At 36.2% G+C, this 24,858-nt stretch overlaps 1 protein-coding gene across 1 annotated transcript; it reads left to right on the forward strand.

The window, feature by feature from the left end:
* Positions 1-20,059: 20,059 nt before the first annotated feature.
* On the forward strand, positions 20,060-23,107 carry LOC121986927 (succinate dehydrogenase subunit 5, mitochondrial-like). Its single transcript, XM_042540850.1, has 4 exons — positions 20,060-20,126; positions 21,544-21,603; positions 22,405-22,709; positions 22,815-23,107. The coding sequence occupies exons 1-4, from the start codon at positions 20,060-20,062 to the stop codon at positions 23,040-23,042; spliced, it is 660 nt and encodes a 219-aa protein (XP_042396784.1). The 3' UTR covers positions 23,043-23,107.
* Positions 23,108-24,858: the final 1,751 nt, after the last annotated feature.

The raw sequence follows: 24,858 nt of genomic DNA on the forward strand, positions 1-24,858 counted from the left end.
ATATTTTCAATTCACATTCACAAAAACACTTAAATTCATATGCTCAATCAAAGTGATGTTTAAAAATAGGTAATAATCGAAAACTCAATTAAACATTTCATCTTCAAATATACTCGCCATCACAATTCCAATTCAGAGAAGAAAGGCAACAAGTAACAAGTATACTTAAGATCTTAATCAAACTTGTAAAAGCCAAAGTATCATCCAATCCTCATTCTCACTAGATTCAACCATTAAACTCAAATACTCAATCACAGTTTCATTGAATAGAGGAACAATCAAACCCTCATGTTAAGGATTCAACAATTAAGCTCACTCACAGCAATAATGAATTCAGTGAATAGATTTATATTCCCTAACTAATGAACCGAAATTAACAAGCTAGAAGTAATTTAAACTACAAATTCTAAACAGGACACAAATTGTAAAGTCAGTATGTAGCTTAAACAAGATTCGGATTGCATTACTTAACATTATCAGAATTGCAAGTTAAAACATCAGATACGGGGTTGCAAAGAAAATTCTAACAAAAACATGAAACAAGAAGAAATAACAAGGTAAAGGAAATCAAATCTTCGGATCTGAGCAGTTTGAGACAATTCAAAGACAAAGAATTAACAAAACAAAACCTAATTGACATTCCACAAACCCAAACCCTTGCGCAGCTTCTTCACCCTGCTGTCACTACAGAACCACCGCAGAGAACGCCCTTCTGGTGATCAGCTTTGAATCTTGAGCTTCTAACTAATCCACCGGATGATCACAGCCTCAGAGAACGCCCATACAGCTCACATCCGAGTGGAATCCACATCGCACGAAGAAACAGAGCTGGAATCTGGAACTTGCCCACGCCAATCGATTGATCAGATCGACCAGCGTTGCGGATGGAATGGAGAACGCGAGTATGATTGAAGCCTCAGAGAACGCCCATCCAGCTCCGGTGATGATGGAAATCGCGGATCGGAGAACGCCCCTGCATCCGGATGGTGGAAATGGACAGAAACACAACTTCGCGGACTGGAGAACGCCCCTGCCGCTTCTGTGCCCTCGGATGATGATCGCCGGAGCTCAGGAATTGCCGCCGATGAAGAACACTGCTCTCAAATCTGGTTTTGGTGAACGGGAGCTGCGGATCGCGCGAAGAAGACGACACTGTAGATGAAAATCGTGACCGAGCCCGACTGTAGCTTCTCACGCGAAGCCTTTTAAACTCCTCAGATCTGATCGGACGGTCCAAGTCATTTCTGGCTTGATCAACGACTGTGATGTCTTCAAATCTGGATCAAAACCTCTGGATCCTCATCTATGGCTCAGATCTATCCCTGATTAGGTTGGATGAGCCGGATCTTCAACGGATGGCTCAGATATGCTCAATCTTGGATGAACGACCTATAATGCTCCGAGGCTTGATCGACTTGATTAGCCCTTGATTTGAGCCCAAATGCAGCCTGATCTGATCGGGCCCATGACCCTTTTGATGCCTACAAAATAAGAATCAAATATTAGCACCAAATACCATGAAAATTAGCTAATTTATAATTAGGTCCAAAATCAAATGCAATATTGAGATATGATGCTAATGTGAGATTAAACTATGAATAAACCAATAAAAACATGCATTATGATTCAAAATAATATAGCCAAAATCATGGTTATCAAATCCCCCACACTTAGCCTTGGACGTCCCGTTCAAGTCAAGAAAACTAAAAATCATCTCCAAACAAATTCCCTAGCAATACCTAGAAGATAGTAAAAGGTAATTAATTAAGGTCATCTTAAAAATCACAAACAATCATAAATACAATTCAAACAATAATCAGTAGGTATGGTGATTTCAATCCAATTGAAGAATTAAGCAAGTTACAATCTCACAAGGTATTCACCTATTCTAGCCCTCACACTCACAACATGTATTAGTGGAGCTCACTCAATGTCACTCACAACATTTCACTACCATAAGCTTGCTTATTTTCTAATTCTCCACCACTATAAACATAGCATACATGAATCAAAAGGATTTTATCATCAAGAATTTAAATGGAAGCAAAAAGAACAATGAAAGTGAATGAAAATGGCAAAAGAAAAGTATTTAATGAAGAAAATGAGAAGATAAGAGTATTGGAGGAATATACTTGATGAGTTGACCAATTTGATGTATAAAGAGATGAATACCATTTGTTATTATCACTTCAAAGTATCAAGCTAACCTCTCCTTCAATTTGAATGCAAACATAGAATCTTGATACTCTATCTCCAACTTTGATATTCTCTTGAATGTGTCATTTTTTCAAAAAAAAATTTCTTCACTGTTTTCTACTTCAATTTCAACATTTGGAACTAAAACAATTCAATATCACCTTATGGAAAAGAGATCCCTCCCCCACACTTAAAGTATTGGCCGTCTTGGACAATAAAACACATCATGTATCCACTGTTTTACCCTATCTTCAATCTGCATTTTTCCTCTTCCTCTGTCCCTGTTATTACTGAGGTTGTCTTTAGTTACAAATTTCTCACAATAGGGTGCTATCATCACATATACTTGGTACTCAATTAACAATCCAATAAAGATGCTAACTCTTGAAAATCCACAACTACAGAACTAAAATCCTGGCACAAAACAGTGTCAACTTACTGAACAAAAACTGAAATGCAGCCTGAGCTCTAAATTACTTGATACCAGAAAATAGTGTCAAGAATCAGAATTCAGGATATTAGTTCTTCAATTCCTTCATTTCAGATTTTTGGTTCTGCAGATTGTACACCAAAATCAACTCTGATTCAGCAGCAACCTTAATCCTTTTGCTGTAAATGAATTACAGTTTCTGCAGATTTTTTATTTTTCTGATTCACTTAGCAATCCACACTTTTATTAGCTCTGATTTTTATGAAAGACCTCAAGCTCTGCATAAACGTGAAATCAATATAAGAGTCAAAAGTAAGGCGAGAGCAATAGGCCTGAAAACATAAAAGACCATCAGTATGGAGATTGATACAAAGCTGGCACACACAAATCAAAAATCTGCAAAGAACTTGGCACATAGATTTCATATATCCGATAGTTTCAATGAATCTAGATTCAATGAAATTTCAACACTCAACTTAAATTCTTGATAACAAAATTTTCTGTTGTCCAACTTTCAATCTTTGATAACAGCACTGAATTTATCTCAGGGATTCAACATCCAATTCAAAGTTTCTTCAACAGCCGCAACAACAAGAAAAAGAATAGTTCAGTAGCTCAATTTTGTCTTGACTCATATTCTTTGCATCACTGTCCATTCAGAAACCAACTACTCTGCTCCAGAATTTCAGCAATCACATTTTCTTAAAATGACATAAAAATTACAGCTCGAATTTTAATTCCCATAGCTGCAAAATCAGTAGCCAAACATACTGCATCAACTTCTGATTTACTGCACACTGCAGTTGTTGGTTGCTACTCGGAAAACCTATAGGTTCCACTGTACAAAAATTTTGTACAAAGGTCTGAACCTTTTCCTAGCTACCATGTGTTCTTTTAAATTAAATTTTGGATCGCCTGCAGAACTTAACACGTTTGATCCAAAACTTAATCTATTTGTTCTTTTAGGTTTTGACTTGGATCTCCTGCGGAACTTAACACGTTCGACCCAAGTCTCCTTAAGTTATTAATTCCATTAAATATTAATTTCCATAAAAGGTTCCCAGTACTGACGTGGCGAGGCACATGGCCTTCTTGGATATGGGAGCAACCACCACCGACTAGACAAAACCTTTAATAGAAAGCTAATATTTAATTTCCTAAAATAACTTTAGGTTAACCAAAAAGAACAATCAAATCACAAGGAAAAGAAAGAAACAAAAGAACACAACTTCGAAAAACATATTCGAAATTCTAGAACGTAAGCCTCTTGTATTTGATATTATTTCCATAAATAACTAGCATGATGCGGAAAAGGAAAAACTACTAGTTATACCTTCTAGAAAGACCTCTTGATCTTCTACCGTATTCCTCTTCTAACCTCGAACGTTGTGTGGGCAACGATCTTCCGAGACGAGAAACCACCAATCACCTTCTTCTCCTCCTAGCTAGGTTCGGCCAACAAAGAGGAAGCTTCACCAAGGAAGAAAATCAAAACACTAACCAAGCTCCAAGAGATGCTAGCTTTTTCTCCTTCTTCTTCTTCTTCTCCGAGTAGTATCCGGCCACCACAAGAGCTCCAAGGGAGAGGGAGAGGTTCGGCCACCACAAGAAGAAGAGAGGGAAAGGGTGTTGGCCGGCCACACCAAAGAATAAAAGAGGGAGAGAAAACAATAGAGGTTGTGTCTCATGAAGGCACCCTCACCCCTTCTTTTATATTCCTTGGCCTAGGCAAATTAGGAAATTTAATTACAATAAAATTTCCTCAATTTCCTTGACATGATTTAATTTAGAAAAATAAAATAAATTTTCCAAATCAAACTTCAATGGCCGGCCACATCATTGGAGAACAAATTGGACAAGTTTTAATCAACAATTAAAACTTCCTAATTTGTTTCCGGAAATTTTAAAAATAAAATTTCTCTTTAAAATCTCTTCATGGTTGATAAAAGGAAATTTCTATAATTTTAATTTTATCAACATGTGAATAATTTTTAAAGAGAAAATAAAACATCTCTCCAATCTACAAATAAGGAAAGAGATCTAATCTCTTTCTTTAATCTTTTGTAGATCTTTTACAAGAGAGATATTTTATTTTTAATTCTCTTTAAATTATATCTTCCACATAATAATAAAATTAAAATTAAATTTCCCTACTAGCTTGGGTTCAAGCTAGGGCCGGCCACCCAATAATATACCTAGGCCGGCCCTAGCTTGGTTCCCAAGCTAGCTTGGCCGGCCCCTTATTGGTGGGTATAGAAGGTGGGTATAGGTGGATATAGAACTCTATAAATAAGAGGCTACGATAGGGACCGAGAGGAGGAATTGGTTTTGGTCTCCCGATAAAATTAAGCATCCCGTGTTCGCCCCGAACACACAACTTAATTTTATCAATGATAATTCATTCCACTAGAGAACTATCATTGAACTACCGCACCAATCCCAAATTACATTTTTGGGCTCCTTCTTATTATGAGTGTGTTAGTCTCCCTGTGTTTAAGATATCGAATGTCCACTAATTAAGTGAGTTACTGACAACTCATTTAATTAATATCTAAGTCCAAGAGTAGTACCACTCAACCTTATCGTCATGTCGGACTAAGTCCACCTGCAGGGTTTAACATGACAATCCTTATGAGCTCCTCTTGGGGACATTATCAACCTAGTATCTCTAGGACACAGTTTCCTTTTATAATCAACAACACACACTATAAGTGATATCATTTCCCAATTTATCGGGCTTATTGATTCATCGAACTAAATCTCACCCATTGATAAATTAAAGAAATAAATATCAAATATATGTGCTTGTTATTATATTAGGATTAAGAGCACACACTTCCATAATAACCGAGGTCTTTGTTCCTTTATAAAGTCAGTATAAAAGAAACGACCTCAAATGGTCCTACTCAATACACTCTGAGTGTACTAGTGTAATTATATAGTCAAGATAAACTAATACCTAATTACACTACGACCTTCTAATGGTTTGTTCCTTTCCATTCTGGTCGTGAGCTACTGTTTATAATTTATAAGATAACATCATCTTCCGTATGTGACACCACATACTATGTTATCTACAATATAAATTAAATGAACAACTACAAACAAATGTAGATAATTAGACCAAATGTGATTCTTTATTCATAATGAATGTTTACAAAGCTTAGGCTTTTAGTATACACTCCAACAATCTCCCACTTATACTAATGACTAAGCTGCCATATCTTCTACCATACATCTGATTCCCATTCCCTCCACATGCCGATCGAAAGCTTTCGCCGGAAGGGCCTTAGTGAAAGGATCTGCCAGGTTATCCGCTGATGCAATCTTGGCGATGACAACTTCTCCTCGCTTCACGATATCTCGTATCAGGTGGTACTTGCGCTCTATATGTTTACTTGCCTTATGAGCTCGTGGTTCCTTCGAGTTTGCAACTGCATCGCTATTATCACAATAAATTGTGATGATTTTGGGCAAACCAGAATCACATCTAAGTCCATTAGAAAGTTCCCGAGCCATACTGCTTCTTTAGCGCCTCGGAGGTGCTACATACTCAGCTTCCATGGTTGAGTCCGAAACACATTTCGCTTAACACTCCTCCATGAAATGGCTCCACCTCCTAAAGTAAACACATAGCATGATGTAGACTTACTTCCGATTGGATATTAAAATCAGTGTAACCCACAGGAAGCAGATCGTCGCTTGGTAAACTAGCATATAATCTCTAGTCCTTCTCGGGTACTTTAATATATGCTTTACAGTCCAATGTCCTTGTCTGGGTTACTCTGATACCACGCAAAGCAGATATCGGGTCTCGTCATAGCATTGCATACATTAGGCTTCCTACAAATGAAAAAGGCTTTCATGTCCTCTATCTCTTTCGATGTCTTTGGAGACATCTCTTTAGATAGAGCTACTCCATGTCTAAAAGGTAAGAAACCTTTCTTGGAATCCTGCATGCTAAAACGAGCAAGGATTGTATCTATATATGAAGCTTGGGACAGACACAACATTCTTTTCTTACGATCCCTTATAACTTTGATCCCAAGAATGTGTGCACAATCTCCTAAGTCCTTCATATCAAATTGTTTGGACAACCATACCCTTACGTCTGATAATACCTTGACATTGTTGCCAATTAACAAAATATCATCTACGTATAGTACAAGAAATACCACCACGTTTTCGTTACACTTCTTGTATACACAAGATTCATCCGGACTTTGAATAAATCCATATGACTTGATTACTTCATTAAACCGGATGTTCCATGATCTTGAAGCTTGCTTTAGTCCATAAATGGACCGATTGAGCTTGCACACTAGATGCTCTTTGCCTTTTTCAATGAACCCTTCTGGTTGCTTCATATGGATGTTCTCTTCAAGACTTCCATTAAGGAAAGTCGTCTTGACATCCATTTGCCAAATCTCATAATCCATATGAGTAGCAATGGATAAGAGTATCCGGATAGACTTAAGCGTGTATCGGTGAAAAGGTTTCCTCATAATCGATTCCCTCTTTCGAGTGTACCCTTTCGCAACAAGCCTAGCTTTGAAGGTTTCTACCTTCCGTCTTCCTCTTTTCCTTTTGTAGATCCACTTGCATCCAACGGCTTTTATACCATCGGTGGTTCTATAAGCTCCCGGACCTTATTAGAGTACATAGACTCTATTTAATTCATTGCCTTTTGCCAAGATGTCGCATCTTGGAGTGCTTCATCATATGTTCGTGGATCAGGTTCATGTTTACCCGGGATCAAGTCCGAAGACTCTCCCAAAAACATGAATCTATCAGGTTGCCTTACAACCCTCCCACTACGACGAGGCACTGTCTGTGGTTGTGTATCATGTGTGACACGTGTTGCAGTCTCTTGTGGTACTTCATCTTGTACTGTTGGTACTGAAGTAGACATGTCCTCTCTAAGTTCTTCTAAAACAACTTTACTACTGGGCTTGTGATCCATTATATAGTCTTCTTCTAAAAACTGGGCATTGGTGCTAACAATGACCTTCCGGTCTTAGGACTATAAAATAAACCACCTTTTGTTCCTTTGGGATATCCTACAAACACGCGAACTTCTGTACGAGATTCTAACTTATCAGCATCTGGTTTCAGCACATGTGTTGGACTACCCCAAATCCGAATATGTCTTAGACTGGGTTTTCGCCCATTCCACAATTCTATGGGAGTAGAAGAAACTGATTTAGAAGGTACTAAGTTCAGAACATATACTGCTGTTTCCAGAGCATATCCCCAAAATGAATTTGGTAATTCTGAATAACTCATCATTGATCTAACCATCTCCATAAGAGTCCTATTCCTTCGTTCTGCTACACCATTCTGTTGGGGTGTTCCAGGTGCAGACAATTGGGATTGAATCCCAGCCTCTGATAAGTAATTCCTAAACTCTCCTAAGAGGTATTCGCCACCACGATCAGATCGTAGTGTCTTGATACTTTTACCTAATCGTTTCTCCACATCAGCCTTGTATTCTTTGAACTTATCAAAGCACTCGGACTTGCGGCGCATTAGGTAAATATATCCGTATCTTGAATAATCGTCTATGAAAGAGACAAAATATTTAAAACCTCCTCTTGCCTGGACAGACATAGGACCACACAAATCAGAGTGAACCAATTCTAACACTTCTTTGGCTCTATACCCCTTGGCCTTGGACTGCCTCTTGGTCATTTTACCTTCTAAGCAAGATTCACAAGTTGGAAAATTTTCCAACTCTAATGAACTTAAAAGTCCATCGGCTATAAGCCTCTGAATCCTACTTAAGTTAATATGACCAAGCCTTAGATGCCAAAGATATGCTTGGTTCATTTCTGAAGGTTCTTTTCTCTTTTTAGAATTAGAAGATGAATTATAAATTTCCATGTTTTGCTTTGTGGAAGAATTTGGATTTAAAATATACAAATTGCCAACTAATGCACCAGAACAGATAATCACTTTATTTCTTTTAATAACTACATCGTTACTGAAAGAAACTGAATATCCATCTAAAAATAGTTTAGAAACTGAAATTAAATTCTTTCTAAAACTGGGTACATAAAGACAATTTCTTAAAATCAAATTTCTATTTCTACTAAAAGATAAGTAGACGTCTCCCACTGCAACAGCTGCCACCTTAGTAGCATTGCCCATGTAGACGGTAATCTCCCCTTCAGATAGTCGTCGGGTTTCCTGGAACCCCTGCAAGGAATTGCAGATATGATCAGTGGCTCCCGTATCTACACACCAGGTGCTGGTAGATAACACCGCTAAGCATGAGATATACCTTTGTTTTGGTTCCTACGAGGACAGTCCGCCTTCCAATGTCCTGCCTGCTTGCAGATGAAGCATTTGCCCTTCGGCTTCTTCACTCCAGCTTTAAATCCCGTACTCTGAGATTTATTCACTTTCTTTGCTGAGCCAGCTTGTTTCTTCTTCTTCTTTCCTCTCGGTTTAGAAGTAGAACCATTTTCAGCATAGTGAATTTGAGAATTATGACGAAATAATCCTTCTGCTGCTTGAAGTTCTGTCAGTAGTTCCCCTAATGAATAAATCCTCTTATTCATATTATAGTTCAGGCGGAACTGCTCAAAACTTCTAGGTAGCGTTTGGAGGATCATATCGATCTGGGTTTCCCCATCAATTTCTCCTCCAAGGATCTGTATCTCGTTCAGATAAGCCATCATCTCTAGGATATGATCCCTTACAGGAGTACCCTCTTGCATGGTGGCTGTCATTATCTTTCTCATAGCTTCTTGTCTAGAAGCCCTATCCTGATGACCAAAGAGTTCCTTGAGATTGTTCATAATATCATAAGTGTTGGTAAATCTTTATCGATGTTGCAATACATTTGACATTGAAGCCAAATGTAACACCGCGCCATCTCATCCGCCTTTACCCATCTCTTATGATATTCAATCTCCTCTTGGGTAGATTCACCATGGGTGTATCAGGACAAGGTTCAGTCAGTATAACTTTCAGCAGTTAAAACAATATCCGGTTTCTTTTCCAATCTATGTAATTTGGTCCAATAAGTCTATTTTGTTGAAGTATGATGGATGGGTTGAAAGTCATCCTAAGAATCACAAATAACTTTTGGTCAGAACTCTAAATTTAGAATAATATTGATTCCTCAAACAATACTATTTTAAATTAACCAACACCTCATATCACCGTGAATTTTGTATGCCACGTTAGTGTGGACGTATACAAATTCAACATTTGTAAAGGAGGGTTTTAACCCATTAATTTTATTATCTTGTCAACCTAACTTTTTGACAAATAAAATTAATAGTTGGTATTATTTGGTCACACAAATAATAGTAGTGACTCCGTTGGGGAGGATACTATTAGATGTGTCTAAGTGTACACCATTACTTGACACTAAGTCCATTAATAAGATTATTCCCCTTCCGTTGGGGAAGATCACACGCTCTTAATTAACTTCCTATAGTCATCCAAAAATGGAAGTCTGTTCTAGTGATCCGCAAACAAGCTCATCCGTTATGGAGGAAGGCACTCAGAGCCAACGCGCAAGCTTGTTTGCATCACTTACAAACCAGTAATGGAGACCATGGGATTTACTTAAAAAACTCTCTCCCACTTAGTTATTTATAAATGAGAAATTTTAACTATGCTAGCCTACTAAACTTGTAAACTAACATGCACATAACAATATAAAAGCAATAAATAGAAAATCTAATTTTCAACTATTATGGCTTTTATCTTTAATTGTCTTCCCAAGTTGCTGTCATATTTGGCCACCGCCACCGAGTCTAGCTGTCGCATCCATATTGCTCCTTGTTCCGCTGCGCCTCTAGTCCTTAGAAGGTTCCACGCTTTGCAAGATTCGATTCGCGACATAAATAGAATTTTACATTTTGATCCTATATTCCATAAAAGGAATGTACATGTATCTAAATCAAAAATAAAATCCTAATAAAACTAAATACAGCTCCTGCTGTATTTGAATACAATCATGCACACACATTTAAATGCCCTTGACATGTCCAAGGGTCCAATCACACACATAATAACTAAAAGCCATAATAGTTGGATCCTGCATCCACAAAGTTAGCACATCCTACTATTAACCTGCCTAAATTATGTATGACATGTGCATAATTAAACTAATACCAAATACACAGAGGCAAAACCCTAGCTCTGATACCAATTGTTGGTTACTACTCGGAAAACCTATAGGTTCCACTGTACAAAAATTTTGTACAAAGGTCTGAACCTTTTCCTAGCTACCATGTGTTCTTTTAAATTAAATTTTGGATCGCCTGTGGAACTTAACACGTTTGATCCAAAACTTAATCTATTTGTTCTTTTAGGTTTTGACTTGGATCTCCTGCGGAACTTAACACGTTCGACCCAAGTCTCCTTAAGTTATTAATTCCATTAAATATTAATTTCCATAAAAGGTTCCCAGTACTGACGTGGCGAGGCACATGGCCTTCTTGGATATGGGAGCAACCACCACCGACTAGACAAAACCTTTAATAGAAAGCTAATATTTAATTTCCTAAAATAACTTTAGGTTAACCAAAAAGAACAATCAAATCACAAGGAAAAGAAAGAAACAAAAGAACACAACTTCGAAAAACATATTCGAAATTCTAGAACGTAAGCCTCTTGTATTTGATATTATTTCCATAAATAACTAGCATGATGCGGAAAAGGAAAAACTACTAGTTATACCTTCTAGAAAGACCTCTTGATCTTCTACCGTATTCCTCTTCTAACCTCGAACGTTGTGTGGGCAACGATCTTCCGAGACGAGAAACCACCAATCACCTTCTTCTCCTCCTAGCTAGGTTCGGCCAACAAAGAGGAAGCTTCACCAAGGAAGAAAATCAAAACACTAACCAAGCTCCAAGAGATGCTAGCTTTTTCTCCTTCTTCTTCTTCTCCGAGTAGTATCCGTCCACCACAAGAGCTCCAAGGGAGAGGGAGAGGTTCGGCCACCACAAGAAGAAGAGAGGGAAAGGGTGTTGGCCGGCCACACCAAAGAATAAGAGAGGAAGAGAAATAATAAGGGTTGTCCCATGAAGGCACCCTCACCCCTTCTTTTATATTCCTTGGCCTAGGCAAATTAGGAAATTTAATTACAATAAAATTTCCTCAATTTCCTTGACATGATTTAATTTAGAAAAATAAAATAAATTTTCCAAATCAAACTTCAATGGCCGGCCACATCATTGGAGAACAAATTGGACAAGTTTTAATCAACAATTAAAACTTCCTAATTTGTTTCCGGAAATTTTAAAAAATAAAATTTCTCTTTAAAATCTCTTCATGGTTGATAAAAGGAAATTTCTATAATTTTAATTTTATCAACATGTGAATAATTTTTAAAGAGAAAATAAAATATCTCTCCAATCTACAAATAAGGAAAGAGATCTAATCTCTTTCTTTAATCTTTTGTAGATCTTTTACAAGAGAGATATTTTATTTTTAATTCTCTTTAAATTATATCTTCCACATAATAATAAAAATTAAAATTAAATTTCTTTTTAATTTAATTTGGCCGGCCCTACTAGCTTGGGTTCAAGCTAGGGCCGGCCACCCAATTTTATACCTAGGCCGGCCCTAGCTTGTTCCCAAGCTAGCTTGGCCGGCCCCTATTGGGTGGGTATAGAAGGTGGGTATAGGTGGATATAGAACTCTATAAATAAGAGGCTACGATAGGGACCGAGAGGAGGAATTGGTTTTGGTCTCCCGATAAAATTAAGCATCCCGTGTTCGCCTTAACACACAACTTAATTTTATCAATGATAATTCATTCCACTAGAGAACTATCATTGAACTACCGCACCAATCCCAAATTACATTTTGGGCTCCTTCTTATTATGAGTGTGTTAGTCTCCCTGTGTTTAAGATATCGAATGTCCACTAATTAAGTGAGTTACTGACAACTCATTTAATTAATGTCTAAGTCCAAGAGTAATACCACTCAACCTTATCGTCATGTCGGACTAAGTCCACCTGCAGGGTTTAACATGACAATCCTTATGAGCTCCTCTTGGGGACATTATCAACCTAGTATCTCTAGGACACAGTTTCCTTCTATAATCAACAACACACACTATAAGTGATATCATTTCCCAATTTATCGGGCTTATTGATTCATCGAACTAAATCTCACCCATTGATAAATTAAAGAAATAAATATCAAATATATGTGCTTGTTATTATATTAGGATTAAGAGCACACACTTCCATAATAACCGAGGTCTTTGTTCCTTTATAAAGTCAGTATAAAAGAAACGACCTCAAATGGTCCTACTCAATACACTCTGAGTGTACTAGTGTAATTATATAGTCAAGATAAACTAATACATAATTACACTACGACCTTCTAATGGTTTGTTCCTTTCCATTCTGGTCGTGAGCTACTGTTTATAATTTATAAGGTACTGATAACATCATCTTCTGTATGTGACACCACATACTATGTTATCTACAATATAAATTAAATGAACAACTACAAACAAATGTAGATAATTAGACCAAATGTGATTCTTTATTCATAATGAATGTTTACAAAGCTTAGGCTTTCAGTATACACTCCAACAGCAGTTTCAAATTCAGCCATGTTTGTTTCATGAAAATTCACAACTTCATTCCTGCAGATTGTCATCATGCATTCAGTCTCAGATTCAACATTGAATGTACATATTCAACTATTCAGTTCTGAAACTCCCCAGTTAGAAGTTTAGGTTAGCTGCAATTCCCATATCTCAATTTCACAGTACATATCTTCACTCAGAATTCAGCTTCTTTTCAAGCAGCATTTCTGTTTCAGATTTCAAATAATGCATTTAACAACTTTTGAATACTTGGCCGGACTCTGTAGAAATCTTGATACAACTTTGATACCAACTTTCTATTACCAATATTTATGCACTACAATGTTTCTGCAGCTTTCTGCATAACTGTTGTTTAAATCGAGTGGGGGCTAAAAGATATACAACAGATTTGTTCAAATGCTATAAGGAGAAGCTAGTTTCACCAGCACTGAATCGAATTCCAATCAGAGTTGCAAAACAATTTCAGATTGCTTCTTAAAGCATCAAACTCAGGAATTCAAAACTCAAATTCAGCACTTTTGTTTCAAAATTCCACAGAATTTTTATCACCCAACTGTACTTGATACTTCCTTTAAATTGAAAATTTGCAAAGAAACTTGGCCCAATCTCTATTTCTTAAGAAATAACAAAACTTCTATGCCAAATCTCCACTTTCATTTCTGCATTGAAAACTGCAGTTTAGTGCAGATTGCAATTTGTTCACTGCTATTTGTTTATTCTATTATTACAAAGCGTGGATTATAATCCTTCAATGGTGTATCACTTCACAAATTGAAATTCATCTCTGTCTGCTCTTCTCTGTTTGTGGCACAGATACTGATCAGTTCTCAAAGCAGGCTGCAGTTTCAATTCAGATTCTAACTTCTTTTGTCTTAACATCTTCTTATGCACTTGATCAACATCAAGTCTTAATTCCTTCCCTGCATTGGCACGAAAATTTCAGCTTGGATTTAAACTTTCTGCTGCTTCAATTGCATTCCAATACCAAAATTGCAGATTTAATTCAATCTTCAGCTTCCAGTTCTGTTAGAATCTGTTCTGCAGTATTTATATATACAGAATCCTCCAGCATTCAGACACATTCAACAATTCAACAATTCAAGACTTCAATTTACTGCACAACCCATGTCTAAAATCAAAATCCTTTCCATAAGCATTCCATTATTAGAATTACATCAGTAGTATTCAAAATTCAGCATAACATGAACTTCCAATTCTTATTCCTGCGGATTCTCTTTTTCTTCTGTTCTAACCATTTCTTTTTGGTAAAGAGCAACACTAAGACTTGGCAAAAGATTACTTTCTTTGTTTACTCTTTAACTTGATACTTATTCTTTGTATCACTAATCTTCTTTATGAATTTAAACAAACTAAACTTTCTTCAGAATTTCAGCACTCTCTGATATAAAATTTGATAATCACAGAATAAACTTGTAGCAACATGACAACCACTAATTCTGCAGCTTAGTATTAAGTTTCAGACTTGATATACAAAGTGTCAATTTAGAATCAGAATTCATAGACTAAAAACCAGCTGAATCTCATAGATTTAAAGCTCCACAGATTCCAGAATTTTCACAATTGTTCCTCATTTACTCCTAGATCTTGGCACACCATTACTGCTGCATCTTCCTCTAACTGCAGCCATTCACATTCTTGTAATCTGATTGATTTTTTTTTTAACTCTTTTGGCACAAAATTCTGCATTCACAGTGTTAAGGCTAATTTGGAAAGATGGAAACACCAATTTATACAATTAAGACATTCCAAGACAGTTTCAAACTCCATGCCATAGAATTCCAACAATGAATCACAATTAGCTCCAAAAATTCAGATTCAAGAAACTCAAGCTTTCAATATGGCAGAACAATTGCAGAATTCAAAATTTCTGGCCAAATTACTGCACATAATATCAAGTAACCATAATCAAAGTCCATGTTTGAAACTCCCACATCACTCTCACAAATCACAATTCAATACTTATGGAACCATCCCTCTTCTTAAAAATTCTTGAGAATAAGCTAATTTTCCCCCACACTTAATTCTTTGTTCATCTAGTCAAGCTAACTCATCAAGCAATTAATCCAAACTCTCAACGAAATAAAAGAAATATGACAAGTAAAGAGAATTAAGAATTAAAATGCTAGATGAGAAGGTTTCAAGAAAATTGTGGAGAAAGAAATGGAAAGTATGATGGAACAAGAATTGACAAAATCCTCAATTTCCATGCATACTTATGCTATTGTGATTTCGAAAAGAAGCAAATCAAGTTCTAGAGCTTCAATTGTCATGAGTACATGCCACACAAAAATAAAATAGAGTATAGGCTTAAAGTAGACCTCACTAGGTGATATTCATGCAACAAGCTCAATCAATCAAAATGGAATTCACCACCAATTTAACCAATATCATGTAAGTAAAGCATCCAATCATGTCACATGACCTAAAATTGATGATCAAATTTAAGAAACTTTTACCATCTTAAAAATATTACTAGAAAATTCCCATGAAGAATTTTATTAAAAATGAAATGTTATATACTAACAAAATGCAAATTATGAAAGCAAAGTGTGAAAGTAAAATGCAAAATGCAAAGTATGTAACTAAAGAAATGCATAAAAATAATTTATTAACAAAGCATGAGTTAAAATGCAAAAGAAAGTGAAATTAGAACCAACTCCCCTTTAATTCCGGTGGTCGAAGAAGATTGAGAAGAAGAATCCATCCCAGAAGTGGAGTATCTTTGATTGCAATCAACTTCTTTTTATTCTTCATTTTTCCATTGCAAATTCTTTCTGGAGGTATGAGGCGGTTCAGTGTAAGCATCCACTCCGGAAGCTCACGTTCTCCTACAGCATCAATCAAAGAAAACGTCTCCCACATGCATGTGGGGTAAAAAGAAAATAGGAGAATATTAGTGTCGGTAGAAAATTTAGCAAGGAATGAATCACAACTAATGAAATCAACAAATGTTACCTCTATTGAATTTTCTGAAAAATCACAAGAAATACTCACCTCATTGTGTTGAAAGGTACCTGGAGTGGTGATTGTTACCTCTTCTTCATCATGTGAATGCTCAAGTTCTGGTTCAAGTGATGGTTCAGGTGAATGTACATCCTCATGTAGTGATTCTTGGGTACTTGGCTCCATAGCATAAGTCCCTACACTTACATCTTCAACTTCATCAGATCCAGGTGATTCTTGAGGTAATGCTTCCGGTAAGCATTCCCCTACACTTAAATCATCTTCAAAAACATGTTCAGAACCTGAATCACTAACAACATCTTCAACAACAAAATCATTAGGATCAGAAATTTGCATAATTACATCATTATTACAAAAAATACTAGAAAAATCATGTGAAGTAATGGGAGTAGGGACAGGCCTGACAAAATCGCTACTTTCCATCTCTCCACTGGAGTTTTGTGCTTGCAGCTGACTGATGGATGATGCAATCTGATCTAACTGTAACTGTAGGTTCTGAATCCTTGAAAATTGCTGCTCTTGATGCTCATTCATTTGTTGCATAATCTCCCTGAGTTTCCATGTTGACTCATCCATCTGAGGTTCATTTTGTTGAAAAGATCGTGGCATAAAATTTGTCGAAACCTCTTGAAATCCATATGAACTCTAGTAGCTTGGATATGGCTCTACAAATTGTCCTTGTGCACTTTCATACCTGAAACATGAATTATCCACCCAATTAGCATTAAAACCATTAGAAAATGACTCATACCTATTTTGTTGATCCATGCTTGGGTAAAACTGATACTCAGGTTGAAAACACTGATAATTCTCCATTCCACCTCCAAAATTCTGAAAATATGGATCCATGCTAAAGAAATCTCCTGTTCTTCACTACAACACTAGAAATCAATGTTAGAAGACTCTAGAGCATAAAGTTTCAAACACATGATAATATGAACAGTAAAAGTACTTACAAATTCAAGAACAAACCAACATGAAAATACAAAAAGAATAAAGCAATCAAATCAATCAACATGCTAACAAAATAAACCAATCAATCCATCAATCTAAAATAAACACACACTACTAGTTAGTTGCTCCCCGGCAACGACGCCAAAATTTGGTGTCGCCCTTTTTGCATGTCACGAGGCGCTCCAAATTAATAAAGATTAGAACTCATTGTACTTAAAGTAATCACGTGTAGTAAGGAGTCCCAAGTCGTATTTTTCCGAGATTAACTAGTAAATGTGTATGAATTCTAAAAATGATTCCAATAAAAATCTAATTTCAACTAGATCAAAGAAGATCTATTCTCATCTTAACATGATCCATTTCATCTCATCAAGTTATCACAATTAAGCTCAGTGTCTAAATGCATCATTCTCCCTTGAAATTCCATTCCAATATTTTCAATTCACATTCACAAAAACACTTAAATTCATATGCTCAATCAAAGTGATGTTTAAAAATAGGTAATAATCGAAAACTCAATTAAACATTTCATCTTCAAATATACTCGCCATCACAATTCCAATTCAGAGAAGAAAGGCAACAAGTAACAAGTATACTTAAGATCTTAATCAAACTTGTAAAAGCCAAAGTATCATCCAATCCTCATTCTCACTAGATTCAACCATTAAACTCAAATACTCAATCACAGTTTCATTGAATAGAGGAACAATCAAACCCTCATGTTAATGATTCAACAATTAAGCTCACTCACAGCAATAATGAATTCAGTGAATAGATTTATACTCCCTAACTAATGAACCGAAATTAACAAGCTAGAAGTAATTTAAACTACAAATTCTAAACAGGACACAAATTGTAAAGTCAGTATGTAGCTTAAACAAGATTCAGATTGCATTACTTAACATTATCAGAATTGCAAGTTAAAACATCAGATACGGGGTTGCAAAGAAAATTCTAACAAAAACATGAAACAAGAAGAAATAACAAGGTAAAGGAAATCAAATCTTCGGATCTGAGCAGTTTGAGACAATTCAAAGACAAAGAATTAACAAAACAAAACCTAATTGACATTCCACAAACCCAAACCCTTGCGCAGCTTCTTCACCCTGCTGTCACTACAGAACCACCGCAGAGAACGCCCTTCTGGTGATCAGCTTTGAATCTTGAGCTTCTAACTAATCCACCGGATGATCACAGCCTCAGAGAACGCCCATACAGCTCACATCCGAGTGGAATCCACATCGCACGAAGAAACAGAGCTGGAATCTGGAACTTGCCCACGCCAATCGATTGATCAGATCGATTCCAGCGTTGCGGATGGAATGGAGAACGCGAGTATGATTGAAGCCTCAGAGAACGCCCATCCAGCTATGGTGATGATGGAAATCGCGGATCGGAGAACGCCCCTGCATCCGGATGGTGGAAATGGACAGAAACATAACTTCGCGGACTGGAGAACGCCTCTGCCGCTTCTGTGCCCTAGGATGATGATCGCCGGAGCTCAGGAATTGCCGCTGATGAAGAACACTGCTCTCAGATCTGGTTTTGGTGAACGGGAGCTGCGGATCGCGTGAAGAAGACGACACTGTAGATGAAAATCGCGACCGAGCCCGACTGTAGCTTCTCACGCGAAGCCTTTTAAACTCCTCAGATCTGATCGGACGGTCCAAGTCATTTCTGGCTTGATCAACGGCTGTGATGTCTTCAGATCTGGATCAAAACCTCTGGATCCTCATCTATGGCTCAGATCTATCCCTGATTAGGTTGGATGAGCCGGATCTTCAACGGATGGCTCAGATATGCTCAATCTTGGATGAACGGCCTATAATGCTCCGAGGCTTGATCGACTTGATTAGCCCTTGATTTGAGCCCAAATGCAGCCTGATCTGATCGGGCCCATGACGCTTTTGATGCCTACAAAATAAGAATCAAATATTAGCACCAAATACCATGAAAATTAGCTAATTTACAATTAGGTTCAAAATCAAATGCAATATTGAGATATGATGCTAATGTGAGATTAAACTATGAATAAATCAATAAAAACATGCATTATGATTCAAAATAATATAGCCAAAATCATGGTTATCAGTGATCAATAGCAGTCAGAAATAATTAACAGTCAACCCAAGTATTGGTTGAAGATAAACTAAGTCATGGGGTCAATTAAGGGCTAAAGCAACTCTGGTTAAAGGAAACCAACTCCTCCAAAATATAAAATTGCCTACAGTTGGCAATCCCATTACTTTCAACTCACTACTCCAAAATGAATGTGAAACCACCCACAATTGAAACTCATCCCACTTTTTTTATTTTAGAATTCCCACAATTCAACTTGAATACAAGCAAAATTATGGATATACATACATTATGCACAATTTAATAAGCCATAGTAATCACTAAGAAATTGTAATTTATAGACTCAAATTAAAAAAGAGATAATAATAGGACAATCTAAATATATATAATTGCTCTGCATCAACCTTATAACCAAAAAAGAATTTAGTTTTGAAAATAATCTCTTATTGTAGCAAAAAATGATCTCTTATGTGGTAAAAAGTGATTCACTCATCCCAGCGCTCCCCCCAACCTGTCTTTGGATCAACACGGAGAAGGTAAATCATGGATGACTATATTAGTACAGTGGCTAAGGCATGGGAGAAGGCATGCTTGGACGCGCTGAGTTTTGATCCATGACCTAATGTGACAACACCCCATACCTCAACCACTGCACCGCCCTAAAGGGACAAAAGAATGATCTCTTATGACTTAACATGAGATAGTTTTAATACCACTTATGAGAAAAGCTATCATATTATTAGAAAGCTTCAGCATAGATAGAATCTAAATCTTATGTTAAATTATTAAGAAAACTTAATCAGAAACATACTTGAATTCATTGATGCAAAACGTGATAACGCTCACGCCAAGTGCTCCTCATCACCGGCCCCATGGTGAGATGAAGGGAGGTAAATCATAAGTGGGAGGGTTATTTGCCGTAGGTTTGACTCGAACCCTTGCCCATTGATGCAAGTCTACCACTTGGGTACAATATACCTGAATTCATGGAAACGAAGAAGGTCAAGTTGATAACTTTCCATGTCTAGAGAACCTTAAAATCTCACTTATTTTATTTTTGGTCCATCATAAAAATAAAATAAAACAATTTGATCTCTATACACCAAAGCTCATACCATATGAGATATTTTAAATGTCTAATAATTTAGTAAGCCTTATTTAATCACTTCTAATGGAAAACAAAATAGATAACCATTATGCAAATTAAATTGATATATGTGGACCCACTTTATTTAATAATTTTTTCAACAAAGCTATCCTTTGAGTTGTCTAGTTTGAACTCATGTAAATGAAGAGGATGAATCACATTTTAATAATCAAGAAGTGCTAATTAGCTTTGGGTTCAATTTTGGGTGGATGAGTTACGAAGAATTGATGCTTAAATTTGTCTCTTGAAATATTTATCTTTCATCTTTGCCCATTCATAAAAACAAGAGAAAGAGGATTATGCTATTGTGGGGTATGAGTATCAAAAGGATATTCATCTTGGTATCTCATTTTTTGATTAGATTGTGCCTTGTTAGGATCAGAGTCTTCATCGCGTGGTGATGTTTGAGCTAGTACCCACTTTGGCAATTTTGATATTTTAAGATGGTAGGTGGCATGAGAGACTATAAAGACTTACCTCCTCTCTTCAGCTCCACATGGTTAAAGGAGTTCCTCGTGGGCATGCATAAGTGTCAACTGGGCCTTCAGTTAAATGCCTCAATATTTTGGATAGGATTGCATTTTTTCTTTGGCTTTTGCTCAATGGACTGAAAGAATAATTGATGTATCCCTGAGATTGTCAGATTTGGAATCCTAATGTTTTATCTGTTATCTAGTTTGTCCCTCTTCTCCTAACTTTCCAAGAAAACTTATTTGGTTTTTTCTTTCCAAAATGATGTAAGCACATGCTGTCAAAACTACCAAACTTTCTTGGGTCAGATCTGAAAGGCACCTATGTATTCTGTTTCCATTCTGTAGGCTTATTCCGATCGTGTGTGTGGATTGTCTTTCTTCTTACTTACAAAATTTGTACCAGTGCCAAAACTACCAAACTTTATTGGGTCAGATCTGAAAGACACCTATGTACTCTGTTTCCATTCTGTAGGCTTATTCTGATTGAGTGTGTGGATTGTCTTTCTTCTTACTTACAAAATTTGTACCAGTGCTAACTAGTTTTTGCCACCAGCGTGTTCGTGCCAATGAGAGTATGCTCAATTTTGACTGAAACAAGTAGGAAAACATTAACCTAGATTTGCAAAAGAAGGAATTTAATCAATACATTTTAAGGTACTTCTATTCTAATTTTGTTTTCTTTTACAGGTTTGAAGATCCAATCTGCTCAGGTCTATCCGCATGGCCTTTGGCAGACATTTCCTTCAGGTATTAGAGCCACTAATGCTGCAATAATTAGGTTTTTAAAATTTTCTAGGTTTTAAATACCTCAATAATTGGGTTTGAAATTTTAGATCATGTTTTTAGGAGTCAGGATTCTTGTCGTGTCTATAAACACAATTCCAACCCCCCTTGTGTCTATAAGTTTTCTCTTCTGATACTGCATAAGTGATGTTAGGGTGAACTTTAATTGGGTTTGATATGTTGTTTGCCTGGATTCTCTTCAAAACCTACTTGATCTTCCTGAATCTGCTGTGGCATCCACAAACTAACCTACATACTTCTTACCTTCTTTGAATCCCATGCTCCACTTTTAAAACTCACCACTGCATGTGCAAGTTAAAAATTGAGATTTTTTTCATTATTTTTCTGTGGATTTGTTAAAAAGGTTATTATTGCTGAACCTATCAATTTTGTTCCAGTACAAGTTTGGTATCTAGTCTATCATTCCATGTAGGGAAAAATTGAGATTTGTTTCATCAAATACATCAAGAACAACCAGTTTTGCTGATTGATTGAGAAACTTCGACAATGGATAGGCTCACATTGACTCAACATAATCATGTCTCTTTTTAAAAATTAATTTTGCTTAATTTTGTTGATTTTTTTTCAAGTTTCAAATTTTAACAAAATTAGTCACAAAACTTTAGTGTCTTCTTACTCTTGCCAAAAAGAAAATCCATTGTATCCTTAAGCCAGAAAAAACTGTATCGTCTACTGTCTTTTGTTTGTGTCCTAGTTTATCATGTCAGTTTAGTTTGTAATTCCATTTGCATTGACAAATCTCAGGTTATAGCTCTTTTTCTATAGTGAGTTTAAGGCGTTCCTTCAGTTCAAATGTGAATCAGTTGGCTATCATAACTGACCCTGACATAGAAGGCACATTAAGGAATTTATTGGCAATTAACTGGGATGCAATACCTGAAACTGTTGTCAATGAGACAAAGATGGCTTTGTCTAAAGCTACTGAAGATAAAGCTGCCCAAGAAGTACTGGCAAATGTCTTTTGTGCAGCTGAGGCATCACTGGAATTTAGTGGGGTATTGGTGTCACTTAGAATGGCACTTGATGATCTATGTGGCTTGAGTGGTGAGGTCTGTACCACTTATTTCCGTTCATTTTATAGTTATATGACACAATGATCTCACTTCCCAATCAACTGCTCAAACATTCACATACATGATTATGATTATGTACAGAATGTTGGACACCTGCCGGAGCATCTGGAAGATGCCATCAGAGCTGCATATAAACGATATATCACTTATCTAGACTCATTTGGTCCTGATGAAACCTTTTTGAGGAAAAAGGTTGAGCTTGAATTGGGAACAAAGATGATTCACTTGAAGATGAGAGGCAGTGGCATTGGATCTGAGTGGGGAAAGGTAAGTAAACGATGCTGTTATCCTATGTTACCAAATTATTAGCACATGAATTGTTTTAGTATGTTTACTAAACTCCTGTTCTGTTTCGGAGTTGGTTTGGTGCAGTAGTGTGAATCCTGAACTGAACTGAGTAAAAGTTGCACTAAGTTTATTTTTACTAGTAATCATGTGGCGTCCTCATTACCACAATGTGCAAACTGGGAATGAAGACAAATTGAAAATTTTCTTTTATTAACACGATATCTTAATCTTTTCAGTTTATTTCAAATGCTTGATTCGGTTGTCATGTGAATACCTCATGATAGTCCAATATCATGTTCCAACTTAAGTTGGCAGATTGAGATTCATATCATATATTGTATTTAATCAATTTCCTAATTGTGAATGATGAGGTTCAGTTATAAATTATAAGATTTCTACTTACTTAACTAATAGCATAATATATCCTAATGAAACATGCTGATCATGATTTATATGAAATTGTAAAATGAATGTTAATATCTCATCTTGTTTAACATGTACAAACTATTATCTTTTTTCTTATGAAGAATAAGACACTTCACAATCAAACTATAGAAAAACATTGTTGAGTCTAGCCTCATTTTCCACTTTGAGACTCAACGAGTTGTAGAGGAAGTGGAAAAGCAAGACTCATGAAGAGATGAGTTTGATGGGGCAAGATTTGTTTTCAATCACCATTAATCCACCTTCATTGTTGATTTTATCTCGATTCAACAAGGCTTATTCATCTCAGTGTGTTAGGTGTTTATTCCGTTTTGTTGTTGTAGACTCAGTATCACCACTTGACAAAAATTTCCTTGTGTCATCTTCACTCTGAAATTTAGTTTATCTAACCTTCATGTTTATCATATAGTAGGTAGGAGATTTATTGATTTTTTTTTTATAGTGGGGGTGTTTTTAATCATATCCAAGATAAATATCATATTGTTTATTATGCTAATTGACAAGTGTAAATAGATTAGATTTAGAACTTGAATTGTGGATGATTCCTTTAGAAACTAAAGAATTTCAAGTAAGTAGAACTAATATTGAGGATATGAGATGTATGTTCAACAATGAGGAAAGAATCAATTGAAAACTTAACATGGTAAAGAGATCTTTGACAAGGTCAAGAGTGGAAGGATGAAGGGGAGAGAAGCTTTTAGAGGCTTATGCGATCATAACTAAGTTAAAAGAAAAGTTTTAATTAAAACCGTCAATGTTGGTTCCAAGCCTAGATAAAAAAGATTGAGTGTTGCATTAGTTTGCCCGCCAACATCAAACACTGACAAATATTCAATGGAAAGTTAAAAGAAAAGTTTTATAAGGTTGTGGTACCATTTGCCCAAATTCTCAAAGGGTTAACCTAACTCACTTTTTTCTTAATCACGTATACCAGCTCAAAAATTCCGAAATGCAGAGCCTTTTTCAACCTTACCTTTGCTCATACCTAAAATACCCCATCAATCACTTTAATTGGAAGCTGCTTGATGGACCAAATTATTATCCTTGTGAGCGTGCAGAGATTTTGAAATTTAAAGTGCTTGCTTCGGTTTATCAAGCAATTTTAACTCAAAACAGCTTGACCAAAATAACTTGTTTCAACTTAAAAAATAATAAAACATATCTATTCAAATATATCTCTCTTATGAAGTTTTTAGCTCTTAGAAATTTAGAAACAAAAAATATGACTCTCACGATGCTCCAAGCTCTAAATCATAAAATAAAATCAAATTTGAACTCTCACTCCCAAGAACACATATGCGGTCTTAGAATCTTAGTTTGTGCTTTCGAGTTTTGTTCCATCTATCTGTTCTAATTTAAAATGGGCAAACCATTTCAAAACCACAAACTAACA

The sequence above is a fragment of the Zingiber officinale genome, chromosome 5B (genome assembly GCF_018446385.1).
Source record: "Zingiber officinale cultivar Zhangliang chromosome 5B, Zo_v1.1, whole genome shotgun sequence".
Taxonomy (NCBI): domain Eukaryota; kingdom Viridiplantae; phylum Streptophyta; class Magnoliopsida; order Zingiberales; family Zingiberaceae; genus Zingiber; species Zingiber officinale.

Bases quoted from the DNA above. Each gene is read 5' to 3' on its own strand.
- LOC121986927 (XM_042540850.1), top strand. From the start codon at position 20,060: ATGCAAAACGTGATAACGCTCACGCCAAGTGCTCCTCATCACCGGCCC. The intron at 21,604-22,404 runs GTATTAGAGCCA...GACAAATCTCAG, and splicing joins TTGGCAGACATTTCCTTCAG to GTTATAGCTCTTTTTCTATA. The intron at 22,710-22,814 runs GTCTGTACCACT...GATTATGTACAG, and splicing joins TATGTGGCTTGAGTGGTGAG to AATGTTGGACACCTGCCGGA.